Source organism: Balaenoptera musculus, chromosome 14, assembly GCF_009873245.2.
Source record: "Balaenoptera musculus isolate JJ_BM4_2016_0621 chromosome 14, mBalMus1.pri.v3, whole genome shotgun sequence".
Taxonomy (NCBI): Eukaryota; Metazoa; Chordata; class Mammalia; order Artiodactyla; family Balaenopteridae; genus Balaenoptera; species Balaenoptera musculus.
In genome coordinates, this window is record NC_045798.1 from 66,634,604 (window position 1) to 66,659,581 (window position 24,978).

The following is a 24,978-nucleotide window of genomic DNA, read 5'->3' on the forward strand; positions in this document are numbered from 1 at the left end:
AGGGCTCAGTAGTTGCGGCTCACGGGCTCTGGAGCGCGGGTTCAGTAGTTGTGGCACACGGGCTTAGCTGCTCCGCGGCATGTGGGATCTTCCCGGATCAGGGCTCGAACCCATGTTCCCTGAATTGGCAGGCGGATTCTTAACCACTGGGCCACCAGGGAAGCCCAAATCAACAGTTTTTAAAATAAACATTTTTTTTTAAAGTTTCTATCTTTAGGAGGTAAATATGGAAATGTTTTTGGATGAAAAGATACAATGTTTGAGATTTGCTTCAAAATATTCCAGGAGGCAAGGTGTGGGAGGAGAGGAGGTACGGATGAAACAACATTTGCAATAAATTAATGACGGTTGAAGCTGGATGATGGGTTGAGCATGGGGTTCATTGTACTCTTCTTTCTAATTTTATATGTTTGAAATTTTCCATAATAAAAGGTTTTTAAAAGTAATAAGTAGAAATGGCCAAGGCAGGTATTCACCGACCCAGAATCTATGCTCTCATTCTCCCTTACAAAAAGCAACCCTATATTGTTGAGGATGCAATGTAACTGTCCAGATCAAAAAAATTTTAATGATTTTTTTTTCTAGTCTCCTTTGCAGATGTGAGTGACCAGTGGAAAGCAAATAGAAGCCATTAGGGGTGATTTCCAGGAAAACTCTTTAATAAAAAGTGCTGTTTCAGCTAAGTCTTTCTCAAAGAAATGAGAAAGGAAATGGCAGTTGTCTTGCACCACAGGCAACCTTAACTCCAGAATGCATGATGCCATGGACGGTGGCACCAAAAAGATGGAACGAATGTGGATCCTTGATGACTGTGGAGCAACCACACCAACCCTGGGATGCTTTCCCCCCTTTTCTTCAACAAGGGGAATTAAACTTTTTTCCCCCTTTTTTCTTTTTTGCGGTGCCAGGCGGCTTGGGGGAATCTCAGTTCCCCGACCAGGGATCAAACCCTGCCCACGGCAGTGAAAGCACAGAGTCATAACCACTGGACCAACAGGGAATTTTTTTTTTTTTAATTTGCATTTGCCCTTACAGACACTAAATTCCACGAAGACAGGGTGTCTCAGTCTTACAGCTCACAAACGTGGCTGCTTTTTGGAAGTGGCTGGTGTTTTTAAAAATATTAACGTTTGGGATCCACTTACAGAGTGTCTGAATTCACTGATTTGGGGTACGGCTTAGACACTGGAATTTGTAAAAGCTGCCCTGGTGATTCTAACGTGCAGCCAATTTGGAGACCCAGTTTAAGCTCACGATTTGATCCCCCGAGCGCTTGGCCCTGGCTGCTGGACGGTCAGGATTGGGTGACCGACTGAAATCACCCGTTACGGCACGGAGTAGGAGGGGCACTTGTCCCGGCAGCCTTTCGCGCCCGAGCCAACCCAGCCCCGCCTTTTCCCCGGCCCGGCCCCGCACCACAGCCCCGCCCCCGGCCCCGCTCCGCTGCGGCCCTGGGTAAACCTGGAAACGCAGGAGGCCGCTAAGCCGTGTTCCGGGAGCGCTGATGTGCGCTTGCGCGGTACCAAGACCCGGCGGGCAGTTTGAATTTCGCTCCCGGAGTTGGGTTTCGCCATCCTGGGTTTCCGGTGGAGACTGGAGGGGTCTTCCCGCCTCGCGACCGCACTGAGTGGGCCCTTTGCTCCCGGACCCGCACGAGGTTGGAGTCTGGTGTTGAGGATCCCGCCTTCGGAAGCGGGCGGAAGGCATTGCTTGGGCGGGGTGGGGGGCTCGGGGCGGTGCCGCGTGGGGCGGAAGAGAGGGCTTGACCTTGCTTCGCCCGGTTAGCCGGGGTGGATGCTTTAGACCTCATTAACCCTCGGAGTGAATAGTACCTGATTTCTTTCCTCCCTTCCCTCCACCTCCTTACCGACCCCAAATAGTAAAGGCCCAAACCCAACATTATGGGAGAAATGCTTACCTGGACCCGTTTCTTTGAACTTACTGTGTTTTTCCTTAAAATTCTTGGGTCTTTGAGTTTTCAAAGAAAATACCAATGTTGTCTTTATGTGTAAGTAAAGGCATTTGTCCCCTTAAATCTATAAGGAAATGACACAGGCTTATCCCCTGTACCCTGGTTTGGGATGCATTAACTACAGAAAGCTCTAAGACAAGTCAGTACTGGACTTTGGACAGAAACTGAATTTTGTAGAATTGAAAGATATTGCTCTTGAGTTTTTGTACTTTCTTTTCAGGGAGATGTGACTTACTGGGTATTTACCATTCTTGGATATTGAAAGTGAATATAAATTTGTCTGGCTTCTCTTTTTTTATGAATGTATATCTTTTTCTTCAGAGGCTTAAAGGATGGCCTCCTCAGATCTGGAACAATTATGCTCTCATATTAATGAAAAGATTGGCAATATTAAAAAAACTCTGTCATTAAGAAATTGTGGTAAGTAAAACAGATTCCACTGACTTTGTACATACAAAATGCATTATGATTATTGTCCCACTTTGATATCTTATGCCTGGTTAAGTGAATGTATTTTAGAAAGGTAATTTTAAGTTTCGAATGGTGATTCTTAAAACAGTCTGCCCTCAGTATTTTGAATATTGCAGAGGATACTAAAATGTAAGTTACATTGAACAATGAACTAGCTATTAATTATATGTATTTACTTATGTTTTTCTGAGACACACAAGGCAGAATAGTAAGATTTGAAGGTGATTTAGTGTTCCTAGTTCTAGAGCTAAGTAGAGATACTAAAAGACAAGGAAAAAACCAGAAGTGGAAAAGATCCACAGAGATAGAAGTAGCCCATAACCCACCTTACAGACTGCTTTGGAGGAAGCTGATCAATATATATCACTAGGAAACAATTAATTGAAAATGAAGTCAATTTTTTAAACATCCAGAAACTGGTAAATTGTAACCATCTTCCAAGATATTTTGAAGTGCTGAAAGTGGATGATGCAATGGAAGTGCAGAGAAGTAGGAGATCCTTGTGAAGTCTGGAAAAATATTGTTTACAAAAATGATGTACTTCCCAACCATATCTAGGAAAGCTAAAGATTTATTGATAGGTGGAATTCCATCTGCTGGGAAGATCCTGTTGAACTTTTATTGTAGTTTGTATTATGAATTGATAATTTAAAAAAATTAAAATATGAAATTATACTGTTGGAATGTGCTTTCAAATTATCCATGTCCTTCTGAGACTTTGATATTCTATGTCTCTTGTTGGGAACTACTAATAAAGAGCCTCATCCATTTTACAGTTGGTGGCTGACATATTCTGTAGAAAGTTAAAGCTGAAGGGACTGTGGGTTCATCTTCTCAAGCCACCTGGTCTCTCACATGAGGAAACTGAGGCTCAGAAGTCAGGTTACTTGCCCCGGTCCCCCAGCTCATGGGTAGTCAGTTGGAACTACAGGTTTTGTGTCTCGATTCCCAGTGTAGTACTTGTCTTCTTCTATGCCACTTTTATTGAATAATCTGAAAAAGGACATTTAGGTTTTTAATAAGTAGTCTTCTTTAGATTCTCTTTCTGAGGGCATGATTACTATTGGAAAAATATAATTTAGAGATCTGTTAAACGATCAAACCTTGAATTCAAATGACCCCATCAAAGCATGAAGCCTGGATGAAGCAGTCTGACCTGTTAGATAACTACACACTGGGTAACCATCATTTGTACGTGGGGAGAACAATTTGTCTGTTTGGTTCCATGGCCTATTTAGGAAAACCTAGTAATTTGTTTGCCACTTTGGCTACTGTAATTTACTAGATCACTACTATCAAAAGTAGTGAATTTGCTTAGTGAATTTATTTTACTACAAATCAGCAAACAAGGCCCTAAAATTTAGGTGACTAAGTTATTTGTGATACCAGTATATCCAACTAGTTGTTTTACCCCCTGTAATTAATCTCAGCAAAGACATCAACACTCTGACTTGTTAATTTCTTTTAGTTGTTATGAACCTACTGTCAAATGCAATTTGCATTGCTTTATTAGATTACGTCGATTAATAGTAGTTTGCCTTTACTGAGTGCTTTACTAGGTTCCAAGCACAGTGCTTGCCCATCTTATATGTACTTTCCTACTTCTCAGTAACCCTCTGAGGGCAGGTACTGGTGTCTCTGACTTCAGGCCTGGAGGCTTTAGCCATTTCACTCTACTGCATCCGTAATCTATAGATGTGGTCACATGATGTTTTCCGTTATGTGTATTTCATGATTTGGTTGCTAGAAGTGAAGATGGAAAGATTTGATTGTGAGGATAGTTTTCCTTTTTGTGCTTTTGATCTGCCCTTAAAAATTCTTTTTTTTACTACTTCTCTTATTTCTAGGGAGGAGGGGACTCTGGTTTTCCCATCCTCGTATCTAGGAAGCTAGAGAGAGGGACTAGGAGGTGGGGTTGGGAATCTGAGAGCAGGCTACTCTCCACCGCCTCCCACCCATACTTGCAGGCCAGTCCAAAACATAAGCTTATCTTCCTGGCCAGTGATTAGAATTTTTCAGGTTTACACATTCACTGAAGATACAGCCCATGAAGAGGGATCCTGGCCTCGTTTGGGATTCTCACTTTCAGCATCCTGTGCTTTGAAGTCCCAAAGCCTTGGCTCCTATCCCCATTAAAACCAAATATATTAGGTTGCTGAGAGTGACGGCCTCCTCTCTCCAGCATTCCTCTGTACCTCGTCCCCCACCCCACCACCATTAGGGCTGCTGCAGCATCGGCTGACACGTACTGCCTGGTCTGTGGTTCACTCTTCATGTGGAAGCCCTTGGTGATTTACCTTTTTCTCATAAGAGCTCAACTATGCATGTAAAGGGGTGTGTATTTTATCTAGCATTTCTAGGTGTTTTATTAGTGGAACAGTTCTCCAGAAGCAAAAGATTCAGGGGATACAGTGTAATTATCTCTCCCTTCCTTTTTTTTCATATTACTTAGAAATGAGTTCTTAAGATTATCCATAGAGACAGTTCTTAGGGGCTGAAACAATAGTTCTTTCTCAACCCTCAGTGTCGCTTTAAGGTAGAGCTCTGTCCCAAGAGTTCAGTTGGATACGTGTATGTTTTTTGCTTTTCTATACATTTTATTTTCCATTTTATCTTTGTTTATTAATAGGGCAAGAACCTACCCTGAAGACTATATTAAATAAAATAGGAGATGAGATCATTGTAGTAAATGAACTTCTAAATAAATTGGAATTGGAAATTCAGTATCAAGAACAAACCAACAGTTCACTCAAGGTAATGGTTTTCTAGTGAAAAAAACAAAATAAAAAGGCAATAGATACAGACTGCCTAATCACCAGGGAATTCTTAAGGATTCTTTAAGTTTATAATGTTCTTAGCTTTGTAAGTTATTATTAACGGTAAAAAGTGCCATTTGCATTTTACTTTCCCAGTATAAAGGACTCCAGAGTTCCAGATGTGTTTCTTCCTGCATGGTGGTAGCCAATCTATTTACTAAAAAGGAATATTTCCTAAATAATTCTTTTTTTTTTTGGCTGTGTTCAGTCTTTGTTGTGGTACGTGGGCTTTGTCTAGTCATGGCAAGCGGGGGCTACTCTTCGTTGCAGTGTGCGGGCTTCTCATTGCGGTGGCTTCTCTTGTTGCGGAGCACGGGCTCTAGGCGTGCGGGCTTCAGTAGTTGCGGCACGAGGGCTCAGTAGTTGCGGCACGCAGGTCCTAGAGCATGCGGACTTTAGTAGTTGCAATGCGTGGACTCAGTAGTTGTGGTGCATGGGCTTAGTTGGTCCGTGGCATGTGGGATCTTCCCAGACCAGAAATTGAACCCATGTCCCCTGCATTGGCAGGCAGATTCTCAACCACTGCGCCACCAGGGAAGTCTCTCCTAAATAATTCTTGGTAGGTTTAATTTAAATAAATGATCTCCTGGGAGTGTGGTGTAGGAGGAATGCCTGCCCTGGGGTTTGGAGATGTGGATTCTCACGCTGGCTCCCCGAAGCACCTTCTGCCACCCTGAGAAGGTCATTTTTCCTCTTGGGGTCTCAGCGTCCTCATTTGAAAAGTAATGGGTCATACTGAACTATTTCTTGGGTCCCTTCTATTCTGCATTTCTCTATTTCTATAGAATATAGTATAAGGATTCTCAAGCAAAGAAAAACTTGAGCCTCATTCACACACACATTTTATTCTAAATAAGCCTTCACCTAATCAAAGTGCTAGTGTACTTTCTGATGGGATGGGAAAATACTCAATCTGTACCATAATTACCTCATGCTCTTAGAGCCATTGATATGGTCAAGGTGGCCTCTATGGTCCTTTTTAAGCCTTATAATCCTCAATGTCTGTAAAGATTTTTCAGCTCTGGGACTGGGCATGATTGTGCCTATGCTACTATCAGTTGAAATGAAATTAGTATCTCTGAACATCATTCATCTGTTTAAAAGAAAGATGTTATACAAATTCAAAACAGAAACCAATAATGGTTTCACTTCTACCCTGCCCAAGAATGCCCAGGGTTAGGTGTGGGTTTCGAGAATGTTCAACTCAGGATTAAAGACTCTTTGGAATTTTTGTTTACATTATGATTGAAAATCAGATGACGGGAATCTGAAGGTACAGAGTATTTTTCTTATTAAACTTGCGTGAGTTCATAACCTCAAGTTCTAGGGAAAGTTAAATAAAGACAACACAAAATGAAAGTGGTTATGATCAAGTAGGAATTTTCATTAAGCTGGAATATATGAAAGCCGTTCCAAGCAGTATCTCATCGTTGCATTCCGGGAATGCATTATCACTCCGGTGCTGGGGAACGTTTGCTAAGTCAACAAAAGCACTTTACCAGAATGAGAAACATAAATCTTTCATATACTTTTCAGTTGCTTCCCAAGGTTAAAGTATTTTAGAAAGACATGAATGTCAACCCTGCCTGTTGTAATGTTATTCTAACAATTGTCCTCTGAAAAAATCCAGTAGAGAAAAATAATATATTGCCGTCCAAAATCAGCTCGAGAAACCAAAGGGCTCTTTTTAAATATTGCTGTATTCAATGCTTTTTCACCGCTCTACTTTTTGAATACTCAGAATCATTGTGATTGTGGTACATAGTCTTTCATGCTCTTTTTTAAAAAATTAATTAATGAATTAATTAATTAATGAATTAATTAATGAATTAATGAATTAGGCTGCACTGGGTCTTAGTTGCAGCATGCAGGATCTTCGTTGCTGCATGCGAGTTCTTAGTTGCAGCATGCGAGTTCTTAGTTGCAGCATGCGGGATCTAGTTCCCTGACCAGGGATCGAATCTGGGCCCCCTGCATTGGGAGCGCAGAGTCTTTACCACTGGACCACCAGGGGAGCCCCTTTCATGTTCTATCTAACATGTTAAAACACACACAGGCAGGACAGATGCTTATTTGTGAGCTTTTTTTTTTTTATTTTAGGAACTCTTTGAATGTCTTGAAGAAGATTATAAAGATGTGGAACATCTCAAAGAAAACATTCCTCCCCATTTGCCTCAAGTAACAGTAACCCAGAACTTGTAAGTGTGTTTATAATTATTTTTACTATCTGGTTTTATAAAACTATTAAAACAAACACTTCAAATCTTTTTGCTTTTCTATATACTTGCAATTTTGTTAGTGATTATCCAGGGTTTTTTTTGTTTGTTTTGTTACTTATACAAGAAATAGTCTTTCCCCCATCTTTACCAGTTTTCTTATCCCACAGTCTCTGGGAAAAATGTCCCCCCTCTTTCCCAAGGGTAAGTCTCCTCTAGACTGTCTTTTTCTACTTTTTCTCATTTCTTTCCCTTAGAGCAGAGTTTGTCAGCCTTGGCTCTATTGGCATTTTAGGTCAGATAATTCTTTTTTGTGAAAATAGCATGTTTAGTAGCATCCCTGCCCTCTTCCAACTAAATATCAGTAGCCCCCTGTATCCCCTCCCACCTCCACCCCTCCACCCAGTTGTGACAATGAAAAATGTCGCCAGACATTGCCATATGTCTTCTGGGGGGCAGAATTTCCCCTGACCCTTGAGAACTACTGCCTTAGGGTAAAACTAAACTTAATGAGCTTCCCATTTTAAAAACAGCTCAAGGAACAAAAACTTAGCTCTGTTTTTACCCTCAAAGTACTGTCCCACCTCTGTTCCCTGCCAGTGTATGTTTGTGCCTGCCCTTTTCCTGAAGCCCCTAAAACCTAGCCTTTGGCTGTTAATTACTACCATACTTATGAAAATGATTGCTTGAAGGTCACAAAGAGGTAAAAAATACCTCTTCAGCCCTGATTCTTTTCAGATTTTATTTTGCTGCCCATCTTTTTGAAATTCTGTTATTTGCACTGCCACTGTGCTGTCTTAGTTGTCATCCTACATCTTCGACTAGGCTGCCTCCTTTTTCTCTGCCCTCTTTTAAATTACAAGTATGTCCTAAAGCTCTGTTTTACTCACGCTTACTTAACACCATTATTAATGCTCTCAAATGTCCAACTCTGGCCTTGACTTGGCATCTAGTTCTGTTTTAATCGCTTGCTGGGAATCTCATGAATGAGCTGTTCTCTCCTCCAGCTTCGCGTGTCTAAGACTAAACTGTCTCCTTGTTACCCACCTAGACAGGTGTTCCTGTCGCCTAGACAGGAACTCGGCATCTTCAACCTGTCTCTCTGTCTCATAGCCCCAGCCGTCCATTCGGCCTCTGCGGGGTTTTGTCTGTCCCTGCCCTCCCTCTGATTGTCTGGCTCCATGAGGTCTTCTGTCATCTTTTGTCGTCATGATTGGGGAGCTCCTGTGTTTTGTCTTTCCAGTATTTCTCCACTCCCTTCTCTCCAGTCCTCTGCCCATAATTGTATTTCTTTTTTCCTTTAACTTTATTGAAGTATAGTTGATTTACAAAATTATATTTCTAAAAGGGGGCTCCAAGTACGTAAAAACATTCCATAGCTAACTTAAGTTTTTAACTTTCGAATGTATCGTATATACAGAAAAGTAATTAAAGTATTATTAGTGTAGATTAAAGAAGCATGATAAACATCAGCATATCCACCAGTCAGATTAAGAAATAGGACACTACCAGTACCTACAGCACTTTTTCTATTGCAGACCCTCCCTCTATCAAAGAGGTAATCATCCTGGAGTTTATGATAATCACAGTTTTGCGTATGTGTTTCCACAAACAACATACTGCTTAAGTTTGAAAACTGAAAGGAAGGCACGAACCTTGCTGTGTAGGAAAAGAGCCATGTTGCTGCTGATAGTTGAAGGTCTCCAGGAACAGATAAGCTCAACAGAGTCCCTTGCATGTCAGGGTACCTTGGAATTTCACTCCAAGAAGAGAAAATTAGTGGGCAGAAGGTCATGAATAAATGCTAGGAACAGAGATCATCATAGGATATCTGCCAGGGTTGTTGGGCTGGACATTGGCTACCCAGCAGGAATATGGCCCGAGGAATAGGAGGAATTTTCTTCTAAACTCACTATGGCCTAGCGTCAGCTTTTAGGGCCAGGCCACAGCAGAACCTTTCTATAGGTAGAAATGGTTATTTTCAGTTGATACACACAGCAGGGCCTAAAGATAAGCAAGTACAGGTAAGAATCAGCCAGGCTTACCGTGGAGTCTCAGGTTAGGATTCATGTAAGGATCATGCTACCATGACATCGGGCATCTTCATCTTGACAACCCACCACGTGGCCGTATCCTCATCACACCGCCTCAGTCAGGCCTGGTTGCCCTCTGTGTCTGGTACTCAGCTGTCGTCTTGGGATCTCACTTCCCTGTCTTTCCTGGGATTCCCTTCCCTTGCTCCTGGGTTGGATCTTCTCTTTCCTGTATCCCGTCTCCATTTATCGCTTGACTTGCTGCTGGCAACAGGGCTCCGTTCCTTCCTTGGCAGCTAAACAACCTAGAAGATACAGCCTATTTGTAGACTCTATTTGCTTGTGGGTAGGAGCTATACTAGGCTTCTCACTGACTCCAGAAATTGGGCAGGACTGAGCCAAGGGTGACCCATGCTCATTGCTGGCAACTAAAATGAGTCTGTAGCAGGCAGGATTGATATAGTAAGTCCTTACTTACGAACCTTCAAGTTGCAAACTTTCAAAGATGTGAACATGCGTTCGCATGTCCAGTCATGTAAGTTAGTTCACGTGTCTGGCGTACATTGCCACATGCGTGCATCCTCTACAAGTGGTTGTGCTTTTGTGTACTTTGCTATACAGTACAGTATTGTATAGAGTACAGTAGTACAGTATCTTTATTTCAAGCCCAGGATATCCAGAAACAAGAGTAAAAGCAGCGGTGATATAGCTGGTACTGCTAAGAAGCGCCAGCTGTTGTACTGTACTACCGTACTTTTCAAGGTACTGTACTGTAAGATTAAAAATGTGTTCTTTATTTTGTGTGTGTGTTTTTTAGGTATTATTTGTGTGAAAAGTATATAAACCTATTACAGGACAGTACTATGTAGCTGATTGTGTTAGTTGGGTACATAGACTAACTTGTTGGACTTACGAACGCACTCTTGAAATGGAACTCATCTGTATGTAGGGGACTTACTGTACTAGCAACCAATGGGATAAATTAGAAAGACAGAAATATAAGGTGATTGATGTTTCCATGTCCAGAAATAGGGAAGTCAGGAAGAAAAGCCATGTAGAAGTTAAATTCAACTTTACTCATATTGACTTTGAGGAGCCAGTGGGATAACTGATGAAGATGTTTGGCACATGTTCTACTTACACCATGTTTTGAGTGTGTAAAGAACAATTATATTACTGAAAATTTAGGGACTTGATTTTTTAGCATTCTCACTATTCAGATCTTCATGAGCATTAATGGTAGGGATAGAAAAAAAGGTTGGCTATAAACTTATAACAAGATGAATCATGTGTTTGATACTGATCATTTTCAGTTGCAAAGCTTTCTGGTATGCTGCAGAATTCTGACGATTACCTGTACATCTGTGCATCTCTATTCTGTAGTGTTAATGGATCAGATCTTGACCCTGAAGAACCAGTCAAAGTTGAGGAACCTGCACCCACAAAGAAGCCCTCCAAAGAACAAAAAAATGTTAAAGAAATGCCATTTATAACTTCTGATGAGTTTAATGGCATTCCTGCGTAAGTATTTAAGATAAATTTTAAGATAAATTCAACTCTTTAATAATCAACATACATGTTGATAAGTATAAGCCTTGATTATATTAATTGTAACATGCTGTGTTCCAACATCAATCTTTTCTAAAATAGTTTTCCGTTGTACTGTGAAAATGCAGGAAATCTTTTGTTGAAGATGTTTAAAACTATGTTTTTTGTTTAGTTGTAAAACCTTTTCATAGAGAGATCTAGAGATGGATCAGTTTGTTGCTGAGTCCTCTCAGGGTCATTTTATGATACAGATTTATCCAGTTACATTTCAGAAGTAGCTTCAGTTTTGCTATAATTTTAAGGAAAGTGAGTGTGTTGTATAGGTTTGACAGTTAGAACAGAGAGTGCTGTGTTTGTTTGGTTTCCATTTGTCCATTAACTTATGCCACACACTTGTTTGAGTCTGTGCTCTGTTCTGGGGTCTGGGTCACTGAGGAAAAGAATACAGGGTGAATAAGACAGGATGCCTCCCCTGAGAGAGGGCACCTTTGCTCTTCACAGATGACATTGATGGGGAACCAATTATGGAAATCCATGTTTTTAAACTCTCATAATTCCAGGGCTTTACTTAATTAACTTCTAGGCTTTATATTATTACATTTCTTGTTATTTTCTTATACAAATAATGCACGTTGTTAGAAAATGTTTGTTGTTAGAAGATAACTCATCTGTAATTCCACCACTCAGACAAGAGAGAGTATTTCCTTCTATATTTTAATTTCACCTACATAACAAGTTGTTTCTGATTGTCATTACAACAGTGTAGTTATTCTGTGAATATAGTTTACTTACTTTTTTTTTATCATGAGCATTTTTCCATCATTAACTATCATGGAACACTTGGATTTTAATAGTTGTATAATATTTTATTGTGTGGCTACTCTATAAGTTATTTAAGCATGACCTTATTAAATATTTGGGTTGATTGCATTGTTATGAAGAATGGTACAATGAAATTTCTTTTGGACAAGTCTATTTTATAATTCCTTATTCCCTTGAGATAGTGTCCTAGGAGGAGAATCCCTGGGGCAAAGGGCATGATTATTTTACTTGTCTGAGAGTTGTCCATCTGGATTTTGTTGTTTGTTTTTTAATTAATAGACTTTATTTGTTAGAACAGTTTTAGGTTTATAGAAAACTTGAGCAGATAGTACATTGTTCTCATACCTGAAAACAGTTTCCCCTATTACTAACGTCTTGCATTAGTGTGGTACATTTGTTATCATTGATAAACCAGTCTAGATACTATTAACTAGATATTAACTAAAGTCTGTAGTTTATATTGGGGTTCACTCTTTGTGTTGTACAGTCTATGGATATTGACAAATGCGTAATGTCATGTGTCCACCATGATAAGAATAGTTTCACTGTCCTAAAAATACCCTGTATGCCACCCTCTCATCTCTGCCCCCTGAGCCCCTGGCGCCACTGATCTTTTTACTGTCTCTATAGTTTCCCTTTTCCTGGGTGTCATATAGTTGGAGTCATACACTGTAGCCTTAGTAATACGCATTTAAGGTTCCCCTCATGTCTTTTCATGGCTTGATAATGCTTTCTTTTTATCGCTGACTAATATTCCATCGTGTAGATGTAGCACAGTTTGTTTATCAATTCATCTGTTGAACAACATTTTGGTTACTTCCAGTTTGGGGCAATTATGACTAAAGCTGCTGTGAACATTCACGTGCAGGTTTTTGTGTGGACGTGTTTTCAGCTCACTTGGGTCAACACCTAGGAGTGTGATGGCTGGATCCTATGGTAAAACTGTTTAGCTTTGTAAGAAGCTGTCAAACTGTCTGCCATAGTGGCTGTACCATTTTGCATTCCCAGCAGAATGAGAGTTCCTGTTGTTCCCTGTACTCACCTGCATTTAGTTTTGTCAGTTTTTTTCTATTAGCTATTCTAGTAAGTATAATGTACCTCATTGTTTTACTTTTCAGTTTCCCGATGACATAGGATGTTGACCATCTTTTCATATGCATAGTAGCCACTTGAAAAATATCTGGCAGTTTCACTGTTCTGAGACTAGGAATGAGGCTGACAATTCTCTTTAGTTTTTTTGTTTGTTTGTTTGATTTGGTCACTTGGTCCTTTCCTTTATTGACAGCTTTATTGTCACCAAAATTCTGTTTGATGCTATTCAGTTTTTTAAATTGTTGTTGTTATTGTTGTTGCCCATCGGCTGAGCTAAAGGGAAGAACAAATGGCTGTGAGAACATTGGAATAGAAGGGTCTTCAGAAAATGCTTCCTTGAAGGGAGGATATTAGAATAGTCATGGTAGAGTATTCATTTTTAAACTAAGGAGTTATTTAACGAATGACTATGAGAAGTCATTCGTTAAATAACGAGAAGTTAGAAGATTAGGGTAAGGAAGAATGTGTTCCAAGCATGGGACTTTATTTATCTTTAAAAAATTAATACTGAGATGGAATTAAAGTGGAAAACATTGGCACTTGTTTTGAGGAAATTAGGAAATAGTTCACATGATTTAAAGGAATTGCATTGTGTTGAGCTGTGGCATCAACTGTGGAAATTGTGGTTAGAAAAATGAGTGGTGAAAATGAATCTAGAAAGGAAGGGAATAATGAAAATGAATGGGTTTTGGTCAATAAGAACATTTTCCTTTAAACATATTTATATATTATTTTATCTTAAGGAATTTTCGATTAGAAAACTGCCCCTTTGAATAGAGGCAAAGGACAGAGTTTAACATAATGAATCCACGATTTGTTGAAGGGAAAAATTGAAGCAGATGATGAAAATTTTGTTTTTGGTCTGTACAGACCACTCAAAATCAAGGGTCTCCTATTCTTATATTCTAAGACTCTGGTGACTGGGAGGATGGGCAGGAGGGAGATTGGATTGGAAGAGTGGGCTTTAGAGTGAAAGAGACAATGCTTAAGGGCATTTGAGTTCAGAATGAATAGTGAGCTGTCCGTCGAGGCTGCCTGTAGTTCTCCTCTGCCGGCCAGCTGTGCAGCTTAACTTCCGGGCCCTTTCGTCCCTTTGCAGCCCCTGCACCATCAGTTCTTCTTCGTCTCAATCAGCTTTGTCATCTTTGTTGTCACATTTGTCATCCTTCATCTTCTCTTCCCCCTCTTCCTCCTCCTTTTTCTTTTTCTCTCTGAACAGATCCATTTTTGCAGGAAATTAGAGTGGTATGACATATAATTTATTAATATTTAAATTTTTCTTTCCCTTGCTCACAAACATTTAAAAATATTTAAATAAACTTCTATTTGCAATTCATCAGTCTATTTGAATCAGAGTCTGAAAGCCTATTTTAAATTGTAATGTTAATTCTGTAGGTGGAGAATAGGAACTTATGTATCCAGACATAACTAGGGAAGATAAGCACTAATATATTGTGGTCTCTAATTTTTCAACGGTTGAGATGTGTCTGGTTTATTTGGAAGTTGGTATAAAATTTTTTATATAGAGTACTAATAGCTTTGCTACTGTATAAAGTCATCATATGTAAATGTTTTGCAAAGAAAACAGTTGTGTATGATGATTCTTTAGAAAAATTAATCATTTTCTTTTTTACAGGTACATGAAATCACGCTTAACCTATTGTCAAATTAATGATGTTATTAAAGAAATCAACAAGGCAGTAGTTAGTAAATATAAGATCTTACATCAACCAAAAAAGTCTATGAGTTCTGTGGCCAGAAATCTCTATCACAGATTTATTGATGAAGAAACAAAGGAAACCAAAGGTAAAATGAGAGTATATATATGTGTACATGTCAACTGTTTGGAATGTAACTAAACATGAGAAACAAGATTAATTCCAGAAACTTCTAACTCTAGAGAGGTAGTTCTCAATCAGGGGCAGTTTTCCCACCAGGGAACATTTGGCCATCTCTGGAGACATTTTTGGTTGTTATAGCTGGGTTTGGAGGTGCTACTGGCATCTAGTGAGTAGAAACCAGAGATGCTGCTAAAGTACCCTATAATGCAGAGGACAGCCCTGACAAAAAAAGAATTATCTAGCCTAAAATGTCTGTAGTGCCGAGGCTGAGAAATACAACATTAGAGTCTATTATGGAATGATACCCAATATTTTCAGAATTAGAATAGTAATGATAACAGTTGTTCATGCTTATACTATAGCACTTACTATGTGCCAGATAGTGTACTAAGGGCTTTAGTCCTCACAGCATCCTTATGAGTTGTGTACTATTATTCTTCCTGTTTTTCAGAGTAGGCAAAGAAGGCTTAAGTTACTTGTCCAAGGTCATTCAGTTAAGTGATAAAGCTGCTGTGGGTTTCATTCTCTTAACCACTACCATATCACGTCTTGAAAAGTGAATTGTTCAAAAGATACCAGCAGATAGCCAGTGATATAATAAGCAGGGCTACATTTCTGAAATGCTACAGTAAACATTATGCAACTTCAGTTGAAAGAATAATTATTATTTTAGCAAGAATACCAGTTGTCACTGTGGTTGGATAATGATAGGAAAAAGTGATTAATGCCATTCATAGTCATAATGTAATACATTAAAGAGTCATCTTGAAAGTTGTCCTAATAAAAATTAGCATTAATATCTTTATTTTCAGGCCATTATTTTGTAGTGGAAGCTGACATAAAGGAGTTCACAGCTTTGAAAGTTGACAAGAGATTTCACGTGATACTGAATATTTTACGACACTGCCGGAGGCTATCAGAGGTCCGAGGGGGAGGACTTACCCGATATGTTATAACATAAGGCCCTTGTGAGCTTTTGAACCAGCCAACAGTAGGGTATAGAGGCTATTCCCATAGTTTCCTTATATGTAATTTCTTTATATATAATTTCTTTAGCCGTTTCATTTTCTTTTTCTTTGTTTCTTGTAAAAATAAAACTTAAAAATAAATAAAGCATGTATATTTTAAAATCTACTTCCTTACAGTAAATATTTAATCACCTACCATGTGAGCCTCTGCTCTAGGCATAAAAATGTTCATATTTAGTTTTTGTGTTTAGTGACAGTGCTGCTGACCCCAGTAAGAAGGTTGCAAATGTGACAATAAAAGTCAAAGTTCAAGAGGATAAGATCAAGGATAGCCAGGCTGTTTGGAATTAAAGGTCATTAGTGTCTAAATTCCACTAATGATATTTCAGTCTATAGGCAAAAGGTGGATCTGGAGGCAGCCCATCCACGTGGTTATTCTGCCTTCCCATCTGTGGTTAAGGAACAGCTTACCTGAAATGCATTCAGTGTAAATCAGTCTGTAAACACTGACCTGTAATGAAATTATAATAAAAGTATTTTGAGATGAAAAAGATGATAAAATAAGACGTGTAAGGTCATGGAAAATGAGTGGTTGGATTGTAAGAATTTAATGGAGTTTCTCTTGCACACTTGGGGAGGCTGTTTGTCTATCTATGTCTTAGTGAGCGTTCTCCAGAGAAACAGAACCAAAAGGCTATCTATCTATATCTATCTCTATATCTATCTATCATCTATCTATCTATCTTTATATCTATCTACCTATCTATCATCTATCTATTGACTATCTCTTCTATCTCTATCTATCTATCTCTATCTATCTAATTCTCTCTCTCCTATCTATTCTATCTCCCCAATCTATCTATCTATCCATTCTATCTCTCTGTCTATCTATCTACCTATCTATCTACCTATCTATCTATCTATCTATCTATCTATCTATGGAGATTCATTATGAGGGATTGGCTCATGTGATCATGGAGGCTGAGAGGCCCCCAGGTCTGCTGTCTGCAAGCTTATGGATTATGGAGGCCCAGGAAAGCTGGTGGTGTGATTCAGTCTGAGTGTGAAGGCCTGAGAACCAGGGGAGCCAGGCCAGAGCAGAGGAGACGAGATGTTGCAGCTCAGCAGTGAGGCAGGAAAAAAGAGCAAATTCCTCCTTCCTTCTTCCACCTTTTGTTCTGTTCACGTCGTGGACGGATGGGAGGATGCCCACCCACACAGGGGAGGGTAGTCTGTTTCACTGAGTCCACTGATTCCAATGCTCATGATTTGGTTTAACTGTATCATCTGGTTTGTAGGAAACACAAGGAAGAGAGAAACAAGTTAAATGTTATCATGAAGAAGCAATCAGACAAATCCAGATATAACATAAGTAAGCTGGTCTCTTAAACACAAGTCAATAACAGAAAAAAATAAAGGGCTCCTGTTCTAGATTAAAAGACTAAGAGCTTAGTCAAATATGAACCATGAACCTTGATTCCATTTGAAAGCAAGATTGAGGGACAATTTTAGAAATTTTAATATAGGTTGTGTATTAGATGCTGTGAGAGAACTAGTATCCGTTTTCTTAGTTATGATAATAGTCATGGTTATGAAGGAGAATATCCTTATTTTCTGCAGATGCATCTGAGATATTTATTTAGGGATAAAATAATATGCTTTAAAATGGCCAAGCAATATAATTGGATACATACATACATACTTACACACATAGAGCGGATATGGTAAAGTGTTAATTGTTCGATCTAGCTGATGGTTAGAACAGCATTCGTTGTATTATTCTAATTTTATGTGTTAACATTTTTTTCCTAATAAAATTTAGAATACTTGTGAAACAAATGTACTGATTAGATACTTACATTTCATGAAAACACAGATCAGAACTTGCGGGCTGGTGACGTGAAGCTGGGAAGGAAGGGTTGTTAGCCATCAGTCATGAGCTCATGTGCCCCTTCAGGCACTTGTGAACTTCAGGTTCCTGCATCCGTGCTTCCCAGCACTGCTCACTGAGCCTAGGCTGGGTGTTTGAACTTGATGCGTCAGATGAAATTTCTTGAATTATGCTGGATGTAAATATTATGTTTGCACACAAAGCAATGTATTGGGCATCTAACTTCTGCACTGAGAAATGATGCACAGTGTACAAAGCTTGATATCTGGGAAATGTGTCACTTTTAGTGAACCATGTTTTCAAATAAGCTTAGGCAGGACATACGCTCTGCAGGTGATGAATATGGACAGATGTTCATTTCTAATGCAGGTTTAACTTGATGAGCCTACTTGCCTGTCTTTTTAACAACTGTAGTGCAATTTCAGACTCATTTTTTTAAAATTAATTTATTTATTTATTTTTGGCTGTGTTGGGTCTTCGTTTCTGTGCGAGGGCTTTCTCCAGTTGCCGCAAGCGGGGGCCACTCTTCATCGCGGTGCGCGGGCCTTTCACTATCGCGGCCTCTCTTGTTGTGGAGCACAGGCTCCAGACGCGCAGGCTCAGTAGTTGTGGCGCACGGGCTTAGTTGCTCCGCGTCATGTGGGATCTTCCCAGACCAGGGCTCGAACCCGTGTCCCCTGCATTGGAAGGCGGATTCTAAACAACTGCGCCACCAGGGAAGCCCCCTCAGACTCATATTTTAAATCGAGGATCAATGCAGCAACTCACAAAGCTCAAGTAATTAAAATTCCCTTCCTTCTGATGGGTCAACATAACAAATGTGGGCACTTCTAACTACAAAAGTTTTCTTGGCAGAGTGATTGTGAGCTGTGCCTCAGCTGTATACTAAAAATTACAACTCTAATCCTTAATTGTGACTCAGAAATCAAATTATTTCTTGGGGATACTCTCTTCAACTTTACAAAATAATTCAGCAACATGGTGCATCAAAAAGAAAACTTAAGCCTCAGAAACCTGGTTCTAGCCCTACCTCTGCCATTTGCTCTCTCTTGGTTCTACCTTCAAAAATTTGACCCCTGGTGTTCGGCTTCGAAATGCAGCGGGATTTAGTGAGTTTGCCCCTATCCCTATCGGTGCGGGTGAAGCTGGTGTCTGCAGGTTTCCAGACTGCTGAGGAACTCCTAGAGGTGAAACCCTCCGAGCTCAGCAAAGAAGTTGGGATATCTAAAGAGGAAGCCTTAGAAACTCTGCAAATTATAAGAAGAGAATGCCTTACAAATAAAACAAGTTATTCTGGTACAGCTGAGTCAGACCAAGAAGTGTACAGCACTGGAACTTCTTGAGCAGGAGCATACCCAGAGTTTCATAATTACCCTCTGTTCAGCACTAGATAATATTCTTGGGGGTGGCGTACCCTTAACCAAAACAACAGAAATTTGTGGTGCACCAGGTGTTGGAAAAACACAATTATGTTCTTTCTCTTGACAGTATGCAGTTGGCAGTAGATGTGCAGATACCAGAATGTTTTGGAGGAGTGGAAGAGCACCCAAAAGCTTTGCAGGATTTCACTCTTGAAAATATTCTTTCCCATATTTATTATTTTCGTTGTCGTGACTACACAGAGCTACTGGCACAAGTTTATCTGCTTCCAGACTTCCTTTCAGAACACTCAAAGGTTCAATTAGTGATAGTGGACGGTATTGCTTTTTCTTTTCATCATGACCTAGATGACCTATCCCTTCGTACTTGATTACTAAATGGCCTAGCGCAGCAAATGATCAGCCTTGCAAATAACCACAGATTAGCTGTAATTTTAACCAATCAGATGACAACAGAGATTGATAAAAATCAGGCCTTGCTGGTTCCTGCACTGGGGGGAAGTTGGGGGCATGCTGCTACAATATGACTAATCTTTCATTGGGACCAGAAGCAAAGGTTGGCAACATTGTACAAATCACCAAGCCAGAAGGATGCTACAGTACTATTCCAAATCACACCTCAGGGATTTAGAGATGCTCTTGTTGCTACTGCACATTCATTGCAAACAGAAGGTTCATTGAATATCCGGAAGCGGTCAAGGGACTCAGAGGAAGAAAAGGAATCCAAAGACTAGTCTCAGAGTATACATATGTATTGATGCTGTGAGAGATGCAGTGCTTACAAGTAGTAGACTCGTTACTTTAGAATTTAAACAAACACTATGGCGTGAATGAATCAAGTCTATATTAAGTGAATGGTGAATGAATGGATCAGGTCTATATTAAGTGAAAATACTTAACAAATAGGATTCTCTGAAAGAGTTTTTCTAAACTAAGCAGTGTTCTACAGTTGTATTTAACCCTGTTTTCATTTTCAGTAACATTCAGTAGAGATGATACAGGTATTGTATTTTGCAAATGTGGAAAGCTGATTGCTTGTGGCCAATCTGAATTTAATATTCAGACTGTTTTTTCCTCCTTTCTTTGCCAATTGCCTAGACATTTCTAGGAAGAAAAGATTTTTTTCACATTCCTATTGTGCTCTCCTCTTTAAATGTAGCTTTGATAATTCTCAAAAATGACATGTTTCTATTATGAAGAAAAGCCAGCACCATGAGTCAGCATATCATTACATTCAGTTTATGAGTAGGATACAAATTTTGGATGACCAGTCTGATTTTAGTGACCCCAATCCTAAAATCTAAGTCATTTGTTCATTTTTTAATGTTACTTTGTAACATTAAAGGAAGGACTTTGGAGTTGTTATCCCATCTAGAACATTGACTGGAACATATATCTATGTTGTCAAGTTGATAAGCTCACAGTCATTTATTTCTATATTTTTGAAACATGGTGTGATCCAGTTCTAGGTATATTGACATTTTCCTTTGAATAATCTTAGTCCTGCTTGAATAAATTAAAAATTTGGATTCTTGAGTGGTTTCAAAATGAAAAAAAAAAAAAATTTGACCCCTTCTCAGGGACTTTCCTGGTGGTGCAGTGGTTAAGAATCTGCCTGCCAATGCAGGGGACACAGGTTTGATCCCTGGTCCGGGAAGATCCCATATGCTGCGGAGCAGCTAAGCCCGTGTGCCACAACTACTGAGCCTGTGCTCTAGAGCCCGCGAGCCACAACTACTGAGGCTGAGTGATGCAACTACTGAAGCCCACGTGCCTAGAGCCCGTGCTCTGCAACAAGAGAAGCCACTGCAATGAGAAGCCTGCGCACAGCAACGAAGACCCAATGCAGCCAAAAATAAATAAATAAATAAATAAATAAATGATATAACCATTCTTCAAAAATAAAAATTTTGACCCCGTCTCACAAGCTACCACCCTGGTTCTAAACATCTCCCCTGGATTAATTCAAAGCTTCCTAACTGGTCTCTGTGTTAATTCTTGCCCTACTACTGTCTATTCTCCACATGAACCAAAGTTAGATTAGGTCACTCTGCTACTCAGAAACCTTAAATAGCTCCCCATTTCTTACAGAGTGAAGGCTGAATCCTCACAAAGGCCCGCGAGGCCCTTCATGGGTCCCTCCTCAGCACAGTGGTACCGTCTCCTACTCCTCTATTTCCCAACTCTGTTCCAGCCACTCTGGCCGCCATGCTCTTTCTGGAACAGGCCCAGCATGAGTCTCCCCAGACCTTTGCACTGGCTGTTGCTCTGCCCGGAAAGTTCCTCATCCTTCACCCATGTGACCCTCCCCCTTACATCTTTTATATCTGCTCAAAAGTCATTTGATCCCTTAGGGCTTCTTGGACTACCTTACATTTATATTTACATCTCCCTCTGCAACACTTTCTCTCCTTCCCTGCTTTATTTTCCTTCCTAGCACGAACGTCTATCTCACGGTTTATATATTTTACCAATTTATTTGTCTTTCTCTTCCCACTAGAATATAAACTACCGACACTAGGAGTTTTTGTCCCTTTTATTCACTGTGGTGTCCTCAGCTACTTTCACAGGGCTTTCCAGTAGAGGGCGCTAAATAAACATTTCCTGAATACACAGTAACTGGCACAGTTTGTGGCCATGGGCAAGAGATTTCATCTTTCCAGACTCCAGTTTTCTTCTGTATATATTGAGATGGTTGAACAAAAATTTCTCTCAGGACCTTCTAGTTTTAATATTCTATGGTTCTAATATTCCCAGTTACTTCTGGGAAATATACTTATGATGAAATCCTTCTCTCTGACAGGATTATAAAAAATGGTAAAAAAAAAAAAAACTGCTGATAATTACATGGAACGCTCATCTTTTACCCAAAGAATCTGTAAAGTATTAAGCTTCAAGAAATACTGAAATTTTAAGTTACTAGTTAAATAATAAAAAGAAGCTTCCATTGACTAAGGAAATATATTAAAATTTTTTCAGCCAACATCTTTAGTTTTCTAATTAGTTTTGCTTATTAGAAATAGTTTTAAGATTTCACAATTTATAAATGTTATGCCTGATCATAAAGGAAACTTCTGTGGTATGTTGAATAGACCTATATGTTATAGAATGCAGTTTTGCTTCATAATATTAAAATTTTTTTTAAAGTTTTCTCCCTTTCTAATTTTTTTTTTTTTTGGCCGCACCACGTGGCTTGTGGGATATTATTTCCCCGACCAGGGATGGAACCCAGGCCAAGTGCAGTGGAAGTGCAGAGTCCTAACCACTGGACCACCAGGGAATTCCCAAATGATTTCTTTTATGAAACATTCCATCTCCTAATAAATGATTGCCATTGTTCCATAAATATATCTATTAATACAAGTGGCATAAAAGAAGGGTTACTCAAGATATTGAGGACTCTTCCTGGATATATTTCCAACAGTATTACTCAAACTGGTTCCAAGACTATATGCATGAATAGAAAGTAGAAATAATTTAATATAATATCAATTGGAGTTTGTTCAAGTTAGGTTAACTCTCTAAGGAACACACACGAGAAATATTTATCAGAAATTATGGCATGGGCTTCCCTGGTGGTGGTGCAGTGGTTGGGGATCCACCTGCCAATGCAGGGGTCATGGGTTCGAGCCCTGATCCGGGAAGATCCCACATGCCACGGAGCAACTAAGCCCGTGCGCCACAACTACTGAGCCTGCGCTCTATAGTCTGCAAGACACAACTACTGAAGCCTGCGTGCTGTGCCTAGAGTCCGTGCTCCGCAACAAGAGAAGCCCGAGTACAGCAATGAAGAGTGGCCCTTGCTCGCCACAACTAAAGAAAGCCTGCACGCAGCAACGAAGACCCAATGCAACCAAAAATAAAATAAATTTATTAAAAAAAAGAGGAAATTATGGTATTTAGCAAGTTGTACCTCAAATTCTTTATTGTGAGCACTCTTTTGCTCTGCTGTATTAAAAAGTAGTAAATTAGGTGGTTAGGAGGCTACATCATTTCTTTAAAATTGAGATTAAATTTACCTACAGTAAAATGCACAGATCTTAAGGATACAGATCAATATTGACCAGTGCACATACCCATGTAAACTACACCTGTATCATTTTTTTGTTTTTTTCTTAAACTTTTTATTTTGAGATAATTATAGGATCACATGCAGTTGTAATAAATAATACAGAGAGAGCCCTGTACCCTATACTTTTTACCTCAATAGTAACATCTTGCACAATTTTTGTACAATATCGGAACCAGGATATTGACATTGATACAGTGGAGACACAGAACATTTTCATCAGCACAAGGAATCCTCACGCTGCCCCTTCATAGCCACACCCACTCCCCTCCCACCATTACCTCCTCCTTAGCCCCTGACAACCACTCATCTGTTCTCCATTTCCATAATTTTGTCATTTCAAGAATGTTATATAAATGAAACGATACAGTATGAAACTGTTTGAGACTGGCTGGCTGTTCTCACTCAGTATAATTCTCTGGAGATTCATCCAGGTGGTTGCACATATCAACAGTTTCCCTGGTTAAGAATCTACCTGCCAATGCAGGGGACACAGGTTCGATCCCTGGTCTGGGAAGATCCCACATACCTCGGAGCAACTAAGCCCGTGAGCCACAACTACTGAGCCTGCGCTCTAGAGCCCGTGCACCACAACTACTGAGCCTGTCTGCTGCAACTACTGAAGCCCACGTGCCTAGAGCCTGTGCTCTGCAACAAGAGAAGCCACCACAATGAGAAGCCCGCGCACCACAATGAAGAGTAGATCCCACTCGCTGCAACTAGAGAAAGCCTGCATGCAGCAACGAAGACCCAACACAGCCAAATATAAAAAAATAAAAGTTAAAAAAAAAAATCCCAGTTTGTTCCTTGTCATTGCTGAGTAGTGAGTGCTCCCCGGTGTGGAGGTACCATAGTTAGCTTAATCATTCCACCTGTTGAAGTACAGCTGCCTTGTTTCCAGTTTGTAGTTCTCATGAATTCAGCTGCTACAAACATTCACGTACAGGTTATTGTGGGAACGTAAATCTTCATTTATCTGGGACTGCAACTCCCAGGAGTTCAATTGCTGGATCCCGTGGTAGCTGCATGCTTAGTTTCTTAGTTTAGTTTTTTTTTTAACTGACAAATTGTTTCCGAACGTGGCTGTATTGTTTTAAATTTCCCTCTGAGCACTGCTTTCACTGCATCCCACAAATGTTGGTAAGTTGTATTTTTATTTTTCTTCCTTCAGAATCTTTCAAAATTCATCAAAATTTCTCTTGAGACTCCTTTTTAACCCAGGTGTTATTTAGAAGTGTGTTGTTTAATTTCCAAATATTTTGTGGTTTTCCAGCTATCTTTCTGTTATTGATTTTTAGTTTAGTTCCATGTTAGTCTGAGGACATACTTTGTATGATTTCTAGTTTACAAATTTGTTAAGGTGTTATTTATGGCCAGGGATGTGGTCTATCCTGGTGACTATTCCATGTGAGCTTGAGAAGAATGTATAGTCTGCTGTTGTTGGATGAAGTATTTTATAAATGTCAATTAAATCCAGTTGATTGATGGTGCTGTTCAACTCAACTACATCCTTACTGATTTTCTGCCTGCTGCATCTGTTGATTACTGAGAGAGGGATGTTGAAGTCTCCAACTATAATACTGGCTTTGTCTATTTCTCCTTGCAGTTCTGTCTTTCTGCCTCATGTATTTTGCTGCTCTGTTGTTGGGTGTATACACATTAAGGATTGTTATATCTTCTTGGAGAACTGACCCCTTAATCATTAATGCCCATCTTTATCTCTAGTAATTTTCCTTATTCTGAGGTTGGCTTCATCTGAAATTGATATAGCTACTCCACCTTTGCTTTGATTATTATTAGCAAGGCATCTCTCTTTCTACTCCTTTACTTTTATCTGTCTTTATAATAAAGTGGGTTTTC

At 39.6% G+C, this 24,978-nt stretch overlaps 1 protein-coding gene and 1 pseudogene across 1 annotated transcript; both read left to right on the forward strand.

Moving 5' to 3' along the window:
* The first annotated feature begins 1,447 nt into the window (after positions 1-1,447).
* On the forward strand, positions 1,448-16,242 carry SKA1 (spindle and kinetochore associated complex subunit 1). The gene is made up of 7 exons (XM_036823375.1): positions 1,448-1,657; positions 2,294-2,392; positions 5,073-5,197; positions 7,360-7,457; positions 10,892-11,029; positions 14,607-14,776; positions 15,624-16,242. The coding sequence occupies exons 2-7, from the start codon at positions 2,305-2,307 to the stop codon at positions 15,770-15,772; spliced, it is 768 nt and encodes a 255-aa protein (XP_036679270.1). The 5' UTR covers positions 1,448-1,657; positions 2,294-2,304; the 3' UTR covers positions 15,773-16,242.
* A 2,501-nt stretch (positions 16,243-18,743) lies between these two features.
* LOC118906728 lies at positions 18,744-19,846 on the forward strand (annotated as a pseudogene).
* Positions 19,847-24,978: the final 5,132 nt, after the last annotated feature.

What these genes read in the sequence shown, in the direction of transcription:
- SKA1 (XM_036823375.1), top strand. Translation starts at nt 2,305, where the DNA reads ATGGCCTCCTCAGATCTGGAACAATTATGCTCTCATATTAATGAAAAG. An exon ending in GTAACAGTAACCCAGAACTT is followed by an intron (nt 7,458 to 10,891) that starts GTAAGTGTGTTT and finishes TCTATTCTGTAG; the next exon opens with TGTTAATGGATCAGATCTTG. An exon ending in AGAAACAAAGGAAACCAAAG is followed by an intron (nt 14,777 to 15,623) that starts GTAAAATGAGAG and finishes CTTTATTTTCAG; the next exon opens with GCCATTATTTTGTAGTGGAA.